The 14,912-nt window shown below is 35.5% G+C and overlaps 1 protein-coding gene across 1 annotated transcript; it reads right to left on the bottom strand.

Annotated features, from left to right (window-relative positions):
- Positions 1-4,899: 4,899 nt before the first annotated feature.
- Positions 4,900-7,717, bottom strand: LOC107491945 (UV-stimulated scaffold protein A homolog). The gene is given in 3 exon segments (XM_052263371.1): positions 4,900-6,495; positions 6,497-6,781; positions 7,308-7,717. Coding segments are annotated over 3 exon segments (1,839 nt in total). The 5' UTR covers positions 7,515-7,717; the 3' UTR covers positions 4,900-5,148.
- Between the last annotated feature and the right edge of the window lie 7,195 nt (positions 7,718-14,912).

Raw genomic sequence — 14,912 nt, 5'->3', positions numbered from 1 at the left:
TTTAAAAAGTTATTATAGAAATAGAAGTCATTGTTTTAAAGTTGTGTATTAAATAAGAGTGATAAAATAGCTTTTGAAAATAGAAGAAATCACATTTTTAACTTCTTCAAAAACTCTTAAATAACTTTTGAAAAGTTAAAAGTTTATCTAAAAAATTTTACCAAACACTATTAATATAACTTTTTATAAGTTAAAAGCTAAAAAAGTAGTTTTTGAGTTTTTCAAATGGACCCTAAATCTTTGTATTATATTTGGTGTAAAATGTATCTGTTTGAATTATGTTTTTGTTAAAAAAGAAAAAGTGGAGTTAAATTTAGAATTTAAAAAGTTAAATGAAGGTAATTTCAAAAATAATGTTATTAAAGTTTCATTTTTCATCCCAACAAATTTTAATTTTTTGGGATTTAAGGAGATATTAAAAAGACTGAAATTTTGTATCCCAAATTTTAATTTTAGTTCTATACAACTAAACGCAATACTGAATCTCAGTTATTCAGTATTAGAAAAATACTACATGTGTTATTTAATTTATTTTCAATATATATTTTATATTTTAATAAATAATTTATATTATTATTTAATTTAATAATTAATTTTTATATACAAATAATATGCTCGTTAAATCATTATCTACGAACTAACAAACTAATATTCCTATGAGAAAAGATCCACAACCAAGTAAAATACCTAACCAAAACTAACTAAATTGTTATCAAGAGTTTTAAATTCATGCGCGCATTCTTCTTCACCCGTATTGCTGTTGCATCTTCTTTTTCTTTGATATAAACAAGAGAGCAATCTGAAGAGTGTATTATTGAGTGTGTCCTCAAATGTATAATGTACAAGGGTATATATAGGTGTTAGGAGAATCAAAGCAATAAAAGCATAAAATCCTACAATAAATATACAGATATGATATGATACTAATTGATCTTAATTTATCCTAATTATACTCTAACATCCCCCCTCAAATTCAAGTGGGAGCTAAAGATACCAGCTTAAGTTTGAATACTAGAGTTCGAAAGCAAGTAGGATGATGAGCTTTCGTGAAGATATCCACAGTATGATTCAGAGTTTCAACAGCTATGAGACGAACAACATCAATAAGGAGACGTTGTTGAATAAAGTGACAATCGATCTCAATGTGTTTGGTACGTTCATGAAAAATATCATTATGGACAATCTGAAGAGCACTACAGTTGTCATAGAAAACACTAGTCGGGAATGACTGAGGAGCACCCAAGTCTTCAAGAAGCCAACAAATCGAGACAACCTCAGCAGTGGTGTCAGCGAGAGCATTGTATTTAGCTTATGTGCTTGATCGAACAATGAAGGTTTTCTTCTTGGCTCGCCAAGAAACGGGAGAGTCACCAAGAAACAAACAATAACCAGTAGTAGAACAACGATCAATGGGATCACCAGCCCAAATAAGCATCTGAGTACGCCTGAAAGGATAAAAATGAATGGATAAAAAAATGAAGACCACGAAACAGAGTGCCTTTGATGTAACAAAAAATGCAAAGAACGGCCGCATAGTAAGTAGTACGAGGAGCTGACAAGAATTGGCTAAGAACATGAATTGGATAGGCGATATCTAGTCATGTGACAGTCAAGTAGACGAAACTTCCAACTAACGGTCGATAAAGAGTAGATTATCCAAAACAGTGCCATCCATAGGGGTAAATCGAACATGAGGCTCAAAAGAAGTAGACTCAGTGGACTATCTGTAATTCGAGCTCGAGCAAGAAAATCTGAAGTACTAAGAAAATAACTGAGAGAATCAAGATCTTTCATATTAAAAACATGGTGAAGGGACGCTTTGAGATAAAAAATACCATCAACATCATTTTTAGTAATGATCATGTCATCAACATATAAAAGTAGAAGAACAACTCCGCGTTCACTCTTAGGAATAAAGAGAGTATTCTCATGAGGACTGCAAGTGAAGTCAAGATTGCATATAATAGTGCTGAACTTGACAAACCATTCACGTGGAGCTTGCTTAAGACCATAAAGTGCCTTGTGAAGGAGACAAACTTTGCTAGACGGACAAGGATATCTCGGGGGTGGTTTCATATAGACATTCTTTTTTAAATTTCTATTAAGAAATTCATTCTTCACATCCATTTGACTGAGAGACCGTTTTCTGACCGCATAAATGGCAAGAAGAGTGCGAACAAATGTGAGCCGAGCAATCGAAGCAATCATCTCTTTATAATCAATACCATACTCTTGTATACATCCTTAAGCGACCAATCGTGCTTTATAATGGTTAATAGAACTATCAGAGCGAGTCTTGATCTTGTATACCCATCTACTACTCACAATTTTATGATTAGAAAGAAGATCAACCAAATTTCAAGTGTGTACTTTTTCAAGTACTTGAATTTCGTCCTGCATTGCTTGCTGCCAATATGGATTTGTGGAGACTTCTTGGAATGACTGAAGTTTATGGTGATGAAGTATAGTAAAAAACAATGATAATCAAGAAGATGAAGAGGTGAATTTTTTACCCTAGAAGAATGATTGGAGGAAGGAGGCATGATAGTAGGAGCAGGATCATCGTCTGGTCTAGAATCATCGAGAGGTGGAGAAGGCGGAAGAGTAGAAGGCTCAAGAGGTTGACTGAAGATAGAACCTGTAGAATCATCACTAGAAAAAATATCAACATTATGGTTAGTGAAAAATATAAATCTGAGGTAGCTCATGGAGATTAGTCATCAAATAAATCTAAGTTAAGTGTGAATAATTATCAATGAAAATTACAAAGTATCGAGTCCCTCCTATAGAAGCGGTGGGAGCACGGCTCTAAACATCAGAGTGGATAAGATCAAGAGAGGAGCAAGCAAGAGATGAATTATTGCAAAAAAATAAAGTAGGTTGTTTGGCAGTCTGACAAGAAATGCAATCAAAAGATTAATTATTAACCTGACCCAAAACATCCTTAGACACAAGAGGACAGAATTTTCCTAAGGAGCTGTGGGCAAGACGGTGATACCACAAGTGAAGGGTAGATGGAGAAGAAACAACACAAATATTTGACACAAGAATATGAAGATTCTCGAACTCAAACAACCTTTCGACCTTACGTCCAGTCCCGATGATCTGTCCTGTCCGAGAATTCTGCACACGACAACCAGAAATAAAAAATTAACATCAAAATCAAGTTCAACAAGTTGACAAAGAGAGATAATATTAAAATGTAAGTTTGGAATAAAATAAGTATCAGGAAGATTAAGATTGGACTGTGAAATAAAATCCTTATGTATCGCATGCAAGAGGGAACTATTAACAGTATTGACAGAAGGTGTATTTGTGGTGGTAGAAAAAGATAAAAAAGGATGACGTAAAGGAGATATGTGATTAAAGTAACCAGAATCAAAATACCATTTAGAGTCACATGGAGGAGTGGAAGCAACAGAAGTATTAATAGAAAAGGAGAGAAGTATCTTAAGAAATGACTCAATATAGGATGGAGAGACAAAAGGTGAATTGAGAAAAGCAGAATTAGTAGATTCAGTAGCAGCAACAACGGTAGAAGCAGGCACATTTTAATTAGTGTAGTTGGAACGAAAAATATACTGTTCTGATTTGAACATAGTGGGTGAATAAGACATATAATTATTTTTCATTATGTTTTTTAATTTCAACTTTTGAAGAAACATAATTGTTACGCATTTTTAAAAATGAATCAATAATAAAAAATTTAAATATTTGAGGATAAAAAGATTGGAAAATATTTGTCTTTCTACTCATAAATAGATAAATAGAGATTTTGTAGTTGATTAGCATGTGAAAGGAGATTTGATTGAATGATTTCCCTATTATGCCTTTGAGGCGCATAGTGTGTCACCTCACCGTCAATCGTTTTCTCTGTGGATGCCAGGTTTATCCATAGTTTGAAAATGCTAACAAAGAGAAAAAAGAACTTTGATTTTGTAGTGGGGTTTCCAAAATTTTAAATTTTATATTATTTTATTGATGTGTGGACTTAGTTATCTTAATCACACTGATATTTGATTTGAGGACGCTCTAAAAACACGTATCTGTTGTGCAAAGCATTTGGAACTGGTTTTGAGCCACTTGCTGGAGAAATGTTGCATACTTGTATCCCAAGGCTTACACTTGTTAGTTGTTACCAATATTCATCAGATGTGACCTTATTATTATTTGTTTTCCCCCCCTCCATTTTACCCCCCCTTACTTTACTTGTTACTTCACAATTCACATACACTTTCCATCGTGCATGTTTATTTTACATTGATCTTCCTGGTATCGAAGAACGCAATAGAAAGAAACAAACACCATACATACAATTGTTAATTTTAGGTGCCTCATGCTCGACATTGAGGTTTGCTGAGTTAAATCTGACACAAATGATAATAAGACAGGTTCCATGGAAGGCTAAAGAACATAAGATAGAAATGGATAAAAAAATGAATGACTTGCAATCAAAGTAACTTTCTCTCGAGTTGACGGAACATCTCTTTTATTATTGCGGGTTAATCTCCCCCAATAATAATCCGGATATACTGTCAGTTATTTCGTTTTCTAGTTCCTCACAGCACTATGACAACTTCTTCATATCAACAATTTCTGAAATCACAATGAAAAAACCCCATCCACCGATGAGTGCGTCCAAAATAACTAATTTTGGAGTACAGTCGAAATTCGCTATTAGAGTCTTCTTGTTAGGGGAAAGCAATAATTTGGTCATGAATCATGGAGGTCCACCACCACCACCACTGGCAACTCAGACTACTGAGCTGCCCTTATTTAATGAAAATGGAAGGCATTTATGATACTATTAATGATTCCACAACCACCCACGAGGTATTTTTATAAGTGAGATTCCTTGATGGGCTACACACATAACACAACCTTGACATAAACACAACCTTGATGGGAATAATAATTGATGAATTGAACATTTATTGGCCTATGGCAACAAATTATAGTTATGGTTAACATAAACACATCTTGGCACCTAGTATATACGGGTAAAAAATTATAGAAAATGTGGTAAAATATGTTTTCAATTTCGCTCCTCTCCAAATTACAGATGGCCAAACAAACTGCTTTTTTCTTCATTCTTGGTGGACATTATAATCAGCCAAAGAAAAATAAAGCAGCATGAGAAGCTGCTGCCTAACTGCAGCCCCTTGCCCGCGAACCCAAAAGCTTTTGGGCAATTCTATCTTTGGATGTGACTTTCTTTTGAAGCATGGATGCAAGACCTTTCTTCTTTTCTTTGGCAGATGATCTATCCTCACCGTCTTCCCCAAGTGCCGCTGATCTTGAAGTTGAAGCCAAAGCAGCATCGCGCAAGACTACTTCATTGTGCTCTCGAATTTTAGCAAGTTTTGCCCGCTTCAATGATCGTTTATCCACTACTCTCTTTTCTGCCACCTCTTTGTCTCTTTCACGAACATTTTTCACTGCTTGTTTTGCCAACTCCTCTACCAAATCAGTCTTGAAATTCATGTTTGTTTCCTTTGATGGGCTCAGATTGTCAAGTGGTCTCCCTTCATCATCTCGAGGAATTACAGGTCCATGAAATGGGCAAACTTTTATATCTCTTCTCTGACATAGTCCACCATTCCTCAAAGGAGCACCGCATGGTTGTATCTCAACCTGCTCTTCTTCATAAGGAACGGCCTGAACATTCAGTTCATCAATTTTGTCTGCTGGAAGAACTCTATCATTGTCCACCCTACCCCAGTGACTTTGAAGCTCCAAGCCCCGCTGGTTGGCCATATAAACTCTCTGTGAACCCCAGTCATCCAAGTTAGAACCCCAATGCACCACAGGGGCTTCAGCCATTAATTTACTCCTCAGAGTATTTGACTCAGTTTCTTCTTTTCCATGCTGCATGCTGTCAGTATTAGAGCCAGCAGAACATTTCTTGTTTGAACCAAGATTGTCATTATTCATATTCATTCTATGGGAACTTGATACCATGGCAGGTGCTTTGTTTTCTATACCAGTTGTACTCAATGCGATTTCAAGAGCCTTGTTTTCATTACTAGTCATACTCAATGAGGTTACATTAGATCCAACAATACCCTCCTCCCAAAAATCTTCTTCCTCATTTGGTTTTGATGAGTTTGTAAGAGAACAACCTGCCTCCTCGCATTTTCTTTTAACTGATTTGAGACGATTTAGGATATCTATGAATAGTTTCAGAGAGGAATCCCTGAATCTATTATCTACCACTTCAACTTTTAATAGAACAGAAATCCACTCTTGGATGCAAACCAAATGCTTTGTTACTAGAAGTTTGTACAGCTCCCTCAAGGTATCAAAAATGACCTTGTTCTCACTATTCTCGTAAACTTTCTCCCCTTCTCTCAATGCATCAAGACGAATCCGCTGCAGCTCTAAGGATCGGAATGCAGCATCATCATCATCATCATCTAAGATATCATCTGACATGGATTCATGCTCTGAGTGCAAAATGTCCAAACATTCATCAATCTCTTCCACTGTAGACGTTAGCCTGTATGTTAGGAAACTGAAGCCTAAGAGTATTCTTTAGGTAATCATAACCTAATCTAAGCTGCCTGTAATGAAACCCAAATGACACATTCCACTTCTCCAAGAACTCAATGGCCTTAGAATGCAGAACAGATGCAACAGCTGGTGGAGCAGGAAGAGGCAGATTTCGCCTGAACCCAACACTCAAAGTCATTAACTGGTCCAAATTCTCAACAATAAGGGTCCTAAAAAGCTTCGAACGCATGAACAGCTCATTGATGATAAGAAGTGCAAGGTACCTAACCTGCAACACATATCTTTCACGATCAATTCAGGATCATGTTTCAGAGATGACAGCAGCAATGTTAAAGTTAAAGTAATCCACTTAGTCAATTATGCCTGCGGAACCGAGGATAATCCCCACCCGTCGTTGTAATTTTAAAACTAGTTACTTCGGTTTGGTCGATAGATAATCAATTACAAAACAAAAGATTCCCGCAACAAGAAGAGCTGAATTTTTTTATCAATCAATGCACAACGAAGAAGTACAGCCAAAACACTCGCTCACTTCATAACTTCACTCAAATCCCACGTGACCAAGTTCATGATTTCATGCCTTTTCAAGCTAATTGGTCAAGTAAGCATGGGGTTGCCCTGCCCTATCCATATCAATAAGACTTGAATGCAACATATATTACATCCTTTTTTTTTTCGTTTTTCTTTGCAGATAAGATCGACAAATACTGAAAACTTGTCTAATTGAAAATAACCCTAATGAGAAAACAGCAGGGAAGAAATTTAAGCCCTAGGGGACAAGAAAAAGGAAGAACCTGCGAGTGGTCACGCTTCATGAGATCCATTAGAATTTCGGCAGAGAGGCGGAGCTCGGAATCGGAGTATCGGACCACCGCCTTGATAGCATTGAGGAGGCGGGGATCCACCTCGGGTTCGGTGGAGTTGGTTGCCTTTTCGATCAAAACAATCACCTTTCTTCCATTCCCAATCCCTTCTCCTCTTTCTCTCTCCTCTGCTTCCATACTTTTCCTACTTCCAATCCAATCCCTATCCCAATTTCAATCGTAAATGTGAGTCATATATTCATTATCATTTATACTGCAGTTATAAAAACCCTAAATTTATAGTGCCTTGCAAAATTGCCCCTTTTCGTGTTGGTGACGCCGTCCGCGCGAAATGTCAACGGCCTCCAACTGAATCTGATAAAAACCATCAGCCATTTGCCGACTTTCAATATAATTGGGTTATAATAAGCTGAAAGTCATATGGATCCAAATTGAAAATAGAAGCAAATATCAGATTATGTAACATATTTTTTGCAGGCCTTGTCCTCTCTTTGAAGCCCAAAAAGTAAAACACTAAACTATATACCTTTTTGAAAAAATTCAAACAAAGTCCAATCCAAAGATACTATATACATCTCATGTGTCCACCTTGATGACCCAATATTATTGCAGCCTCTAACTTCTCTGTCTCCATCTTAGGACGGGTTGAATCCGTTGAGTCAGTTTATTTACTTATTTAAATGATTGGCTTTTATTTCTAAGATCAGGTCCGTTTCAATATTTTTTCGAATTCGATCAAAGGCTCGACCTGATCTACTAAAAGACTTTGTCAAATGTTTCTTTGCCAAAAAGTCACATTTTTTGTGTGGTTTAAGATTGGATTTTTTATCTAATTTAAAAAAAAAAGAGTGAAATCTCGTTGTAGTCTCGGACAATTTCACGAAACCTTTTTTCACCTCTTAGGAAAAGTATAATGCCATTGCGACTCCTATCCATCACTTCCGTTAAACATTACGACCCTTCTGTTAAAATCTTTGTCAACAATACACATAGCCAATTTTACGTGTAAAGTTACGTTTCTACGTGTAAGATAACGATCTTATGTGTTATTGGATAATTTTCGTGTGGGACAAATCGGCCCCTGATACAGTAATCAAAATGTTAGTATTTTGATAAGGCCAAAATATTGCGTTGCACAATAACGTTATATAGGTAAATTCTTCCCTTCTCTCTGTTATTGACACCAACAATTATAAAAAACCCTAAGAAAAATCCTATTTCACGTTAGAAATTCTCCAACTAGAAACACCGTGACAAAGGATGTACGACGACTGACAGTGCAGTTACGTCTTGTTTGAGAAATATGAAGTAGGCTTTTTGCTCCTTTTTTAGCATTTTTTATGTTTGGTTGTGTACCTGGGTATGTAAATGCGCAATAAACATATAATTTTTAATTTTTGAAATGATTATATTTTTAATGGGATTTGGTTGGAGTATTATGTTTGGGGTTCGTTGGAGTATTATGTTAGGTTATATTCTTTTCTCTGTTTTAGTCAATAAAATAGATTATAAGTAATGGTAACAAATAAAAAGAGAAGGTAAGAGTATTATATTTTAATTTGAATTTTGTTGATAGAAAAGTATGATTTTGAGTCCATTTAAGAGTTTTTTTTTTGTGTTTGTTCTTAATTCTAAATTTGCTCTAATAATAAAACTTTGTGTATTTTCACTTGATAACTGTGCAAATTTCTGTGTGATATTCTCAAAAATTTTTAAACATCATTCAATTTTTAAAGATAAAAAAATTATATATATTATAAAAAAATATTAACATTAGATTCACCTAAATAGCATATTTTGAACTTTTATGCATGATAAGTATAAAATTTTATGTGCTATCATTATTATTTGTTTTCTTTAATATTTCATCAATTTAGAAATCAAACCTTTTAATTAAACTAAGATATTATATTCTTGCATATAGATACAAGTCTAAGAATAATGTTATGATGCGGTGAAACAAACTTAGAGCATCATGTAAGATAATTCAATGGTACAGATCTTATAAAATCTTAATTATTTTTTGGTGACATTTTTATTGATATATATAATTAGATTCCAATAAATTTTTTTGTTGTTTTTTTCATGGAATCTGAGCCAGCTGGTTAATTACTTAATTTTAAAGTCTATTAGTATGTTTTCACTTTGAATTTTATTTCTAATTTATGTAAATACAATTGTAAAAAAAAATTAGCAATTGAACTAAATTAAGAGTTCTTATTTTATGTATCAAAAACTATTAGCTTGATAATATGAGTATGTGGTTATGTAATGAGTGTTTTTTTTATTTGTAGTTTAATTGAAATAATAAAGAAAAAATTATTTTTGAGTGTTGTCATATTGGATATTAGTATTTATTTTAATTTTATGCATTTATGTTTTTATTGTTTCTTAAGAAGTGATGATAGATCGTTCTAAACAAATTAAGCTATGTGTTGGATATTACTGAATTATGAGAATGCAATTTAACACGTTGATGTTATTTTTTTAGTTTCTTTGACATATTTATTAGGAATAGAAGGTGGGGTCATTTTTTAATTGGGCGAAGAGTGAACACATTGCCATTAAGGCGAGATGCATTAGATAACATCATTGGGGTGGGTGGAGATAAAAATTGCATATGAGAATTAAGAATGAGTTTGAATGCATTTACAAATTTGTGTGAATTACTACAAGTTCAAGGTGGGTTAGACGAAGATGGTCATGTTGGCATAGGCGAACAAGTAGCAACTTTCTTGATCATATTAGCTCATCATACTAAAAATCGCAACGTACAAGTTAGGTTTTATAGGTTTGGTAAAACTATTAATAGGTATTTTCATAAGGTATTAGGTTCAGTTTTGTATGTCCAAAATATCTTATTTGCAAAGGCAGACCTTGTACCAGAGGATTGTGTAGATCCTAGATGGAAATGGTTTAAAGTGAGGTGTTTCATAAAGCTTAAATTTTTATTGGTCAAGTTTACTTGTATGTAATAACTATTTTGTTTTTTCTATCTGATAGGGTTGTCTAAGAGCATTAGATGGCACTTACATAGATGTCACAGTCCCCAATAGTGATAAATCTAGGTACCAAACAAGAAAATATGGAATATACACCAATGTCTTAGGTGTTTGCAATCAGAATATGAATTTCGTCAATGTCCTTAGTGGTTGGGAAGGATTGGTATCTGATTCAAGGGTACTTAGGGATGTAATTACTCAACGTAATGGCTTAAAAATACCTGTTGGTATGTTTAAAGGCGACCACTTTGATAAAGACATCAGAAATGTCTTTTTTTAAAGATGTTACGTGTGTCATATTGCTATTGAACGAATTATTAAACTGGTCAATAAAATATTTTGAATAAACCAAAATAAAATCGGTTTATTATAATTATCAGATCTGATTCGATCCGATCGGTTTACATAATCTGAATTGAATTATATTTAATTTTTTTATCAAATGACAAATATATCCCTAACTTTTTATTTCACATACATTTAAATCCATAAAAATTTAAAATTACAATTAAGTCCTTGAAAAAAAAACTAACCCTAGACCCTTGCTAGCCCAAGCCCAAGCCAAGCCAAGCCCAATCTCAATGTCCCATCAATCTCTTAATCTGACCCCCCAAAAAGCCCTAGCCCTTAGCAATCAGCATCTCCTTCGTCTCTTTCGTCTCCTTCGTTTCATCTCTCTGCTCACTAGCTCTAGCGATCTCAAGCTTTCTCCCTCTCTCGTCTCCGGTCTCGCACTTAAGGTTCTCGTCACTCTCCGTGTCGCTAATCGTCACCATCTTGCACTCAGTCGCGCTCGCACACCTTCCCTGAGCTCGTTGTTGCCGGCAACAGAAGCACCTAGTCTCGGGACTGGTCGTCGCCGTCGCTCCATGGCTCCTCATCGTCTCACAATTAGTCGTGCACCTTCTCGCGCTCGTCGTTGCCGGCGGCAGAAGTAGCCGGTCCCGAGGTTGGTCGTCATTGTCGTCTTCTTACTTTGAATCTCGCCATTAGCTTTCTCCCTGCCTTCAGATTCCTTCACCCAACCAGAAGCTAGTCCCCAATTTGGTGATTTCTAATAAATTTCTCTGTTCTTTTTTTTCCAGTTTTGTTGCCCTAATTCATTACTACACTTGATTTTAATTTGTTGTCGAAATTTGTTGCTGAAAATATCACTGAACTAGTTTTTATTTTTGCTGAAAATCATCATTGACGTGAATTTGTTATTATTTATCATCACCGAATCTTGAATAATTTGATGAGCTGGTTTCTTTGTTGCTTAAAGTCATCACTAAGATGAATCTTTTACTGATTATCATCAATGAAGCTTGAATTTGTTGCTGTCTTCCTCAAATAATTACTTAGCTAAATATTTTTGTTGCTAGAAATGTGAGTTGAATATATTAGTAATTGAACCTTGAATTTGTTGTTGTCTTGCTGAATAATCACTTAGTACATGAAAATAAATGTTAAAGGGAGATCGCTGCTAGAAATTATTATTTCTCCTTTTTTTGATGATTTACTGTGTAATATCATACTTAGTTATGCTTAGAGCAAGATAGATTTGTATGGTTGTTAATTTTTTTCGATAATTTGCTATTTGTTACATGTCTTTATTTGCTACAAACTTTAGCTAAATACATATGATTCATTGGTTAAAATTATATTCATCTATACTTGGCAAAGTTGGCAGGGAAGGTCCACTAGTTAGAAAATGAAATATCTTGCTTTATGAATTTACACAAATGACTTTTTCATTCTAGCTGATACGATTACCATGAATGAAGCTTATTATATCTGAGGGTGATCGGCCTTCTTGTTCGTAGATTTTCCTTCTTTGTTATTATGACACTTCAAACTATAGGATTTGCCCAAGCATTTCTAACACTTTTGTGATGTTTGTATTTATTCAAAATTCAAGGCATGTTATTCTTTCTGATTGCCCACCTAGGTTTCTCCGAGCCAAATTCTTCTTTTTTTTTGGGCTCCTTTTTCTTTTCCCATGCCTGATGACGATGCCCTAGTCGCCAATTTGGTTTTCGCAGCCTGACGTTTTCTTCTTTATTGATGTATTTTTTAGCACGTTCCTGTATATCATTCAAAGAAGTCGGGTGTCTTTTTGAGATAGACTGAAAAAAGGGGCCTTCTCGGAGACCATTGATTAGTCCCATTATTATTGTCTCAGTGGGTAAGTCTTGGATTTTCAATCTCTCCATGTAGTCTCTGAGGGATTCGCCGACTTTCTGTTTGACTCCAAGTAGGCTGGGTACATGCTTGACCTTGTCCTTTTGAATTGAAAACCACGTTAGGAATTTCTGTGCAATGTCGTCAAAACTAGTAACCGACCTAGGTGGCAGGCTATCAAACCATTTCATGGCCGACTTCGTTAAGGTTGTCGGGAAGGCCTTGCAGCGAATAGCATCTGAGGCATCAGCCAAGTACATCCGACTTTTGAAGTTACTTAGGTGGTGCCTCGGGTCAGTCGTCCCGTCATAAAGATTCATATATGGGCTTTTGAAGTTTCTAGGAACTCTAGCCCGCATGATATCTTTAGTAAAGGATCTTCTCCTCCCAATGGGGTGTTTTTCCGAGTTGTGCGCGAATTCCTGCCTCGAAGATCGGATTCCAACTTTGAGAGCTTTTCTTCCAACTCTCTTCGTTGTTTAATTTCTCTTCTCAGGTTTCTCTCTGCCTTCCGCTGTCGCTCTAACTGTTGCTCTAGTTGTTCGAGTCGGCCATGATGTTCATGTAGCAGCCCCATGAGGTTGGTGGAATGGGGTTAGTTCTCTCCTTTCGGGTGACAAACCTCGGAAGGGATTCTTCTGTGATGATGATCGCCCAACACACCTTCCCGTGCAGTTCCTCCATCCTTGGAGGAAGTACCACAAGGGTTTGGTCATTGTTGATCATGTCTTGGTATTCTATATACGATTCAGATGATGTACGTCTGTCTTCATGGTGATCGTCCGCCATAAAGTGCTGATTCCCAAGTTTCCGACAACGGCGCCAATGTTTCGAGGATTACCTAAAATGGGATTGTGTCTGGGCCTGAATGTGAGGTCCAAGCTCTTAGTGAGGTGGTTTCCGACTTAGCTGTGTCAGGCAACTGTCATTCGAGTTGTTTGTGAGGAGATGGGGGGTAGTACCTGCAAAACACTTCGATGCCTAAATCAACAAGGGTCTTAACAAGTTTGTAGAGTATTGAGACTTAGGTATACCTGAGAGTGTCAGGATATTTATATATAATGAGCCAATAACCACCATTGGAATAGTTTTTCTATTGATGGAGGATAACCACCCTTTTATCAAGGGGTTGTTAAGATCTCTCTTCTAAAAGTGGAAAGAGATTATATTAGGGGTTAGTTATAACTCTTTCAGGGGTGAGAGTTATTACCTTGTAGCACTTTTGTTTGATTTGTTGAGAGGTCGGCTAGGCAGTAGCTGTATTTTAGACTTTCCCTATTTTTGGGTCTGGCCAAATATTTTGGATCAAATAAGAACAACTATTAATTTTAGGGACTACTTTAAACTTTGAGTACAATTTCAAGAATCGCTTTGACTCATTAAAATTCATTAAATTAATGTTTCGTATAGAAGATATATATATGCACAAAAACCATATCTGCGGATGGAAAATAGGGGTTGTAGGTGCAATGTACGCATTATTCTTGGATATAATATACAACTTTATCATTGCAGTTCTGATAAGTTTTGTCTACCCTCCTTCATAATGTCTAATTAAGAAGTTCCATTCACATGGACACGGGTTGGCTTTATACGAAAATAAAAAATTTGTATAAAATGGTTGATGATTTCTGCACGTCAACCATGCAGAAGGTTTTATGTAATGTATCGGTGAATTTTCAATATTGGAATTTGTTACCTCGGTTTCAGCTTATAAATGATCACATATATTGAAAAATGGACTGCCATATACATACACACACTGCACATTCATCCTTAGCTTTTAGTCTAACGATACAGAATACAAAGAGCAATCATGATTACTTGATCCCGCTTTTATAGCCTTATAGGCATGCTTTTACTCAATCTATACTTTGTTTAAATCTTATAAATTTAAGTTCAATATGTTCAACAAACGTATCATAGGACAATGAGAGTTTAGGCCACATGTGAGCATCGCCATCATACTACTTTATTATAATATAATGAGTATGTTCACGATTTCGAACGTGAGCTATACGATTTGGCGAAAAGAAACTAGTTACTTAATTAACTTGGTGGTTGGATCGAAAGCAATAAGAAAAATTAGGCAGTGTTAAGCTGAAATGGAGGAGCTTGGTGCCCTCATGATTGTGATTTTACAAAGTAAAAAGGGAGCTTCCACCGATGGATGCTTTCTTCTACTTTTTAATCTCTTAACAGCTAGATTCCACAACATATTAGAAAAGAGAATTTCGGTTTCCTCTTTTTCCGAACTACCTTCTACAGCACTAGCCATTTACTCCTCTCATGTATTATTATCAGTTAATTTTTAAGAGTCGGCTGGTTGGTTGGTGATTGAATTTTTTATTTTTTATTTTTTGTTTTTTCATGTGGAACATATATGGGCACTTTGGAATCATGGCAACAG

This window comes from Arachis duranensis, chromosome 6, assembly GCF_000817695.3.
Source record: "Arachis duranensis cultivar V14167 chromosome 6, aradu.V14167.gnm2.J7QH, whole genome shotgun sequence".
NCBI lineage: Eukaryota > Viridiplantae > Streptophyta > Magnoliopsida > Fabales > Fabaceae > Arachis > Arachis duranensis.
Note: the sequence above shows the minus strand (reverse complement) of the source record. Positions and strands in the feature narration are given on the sequence as shown.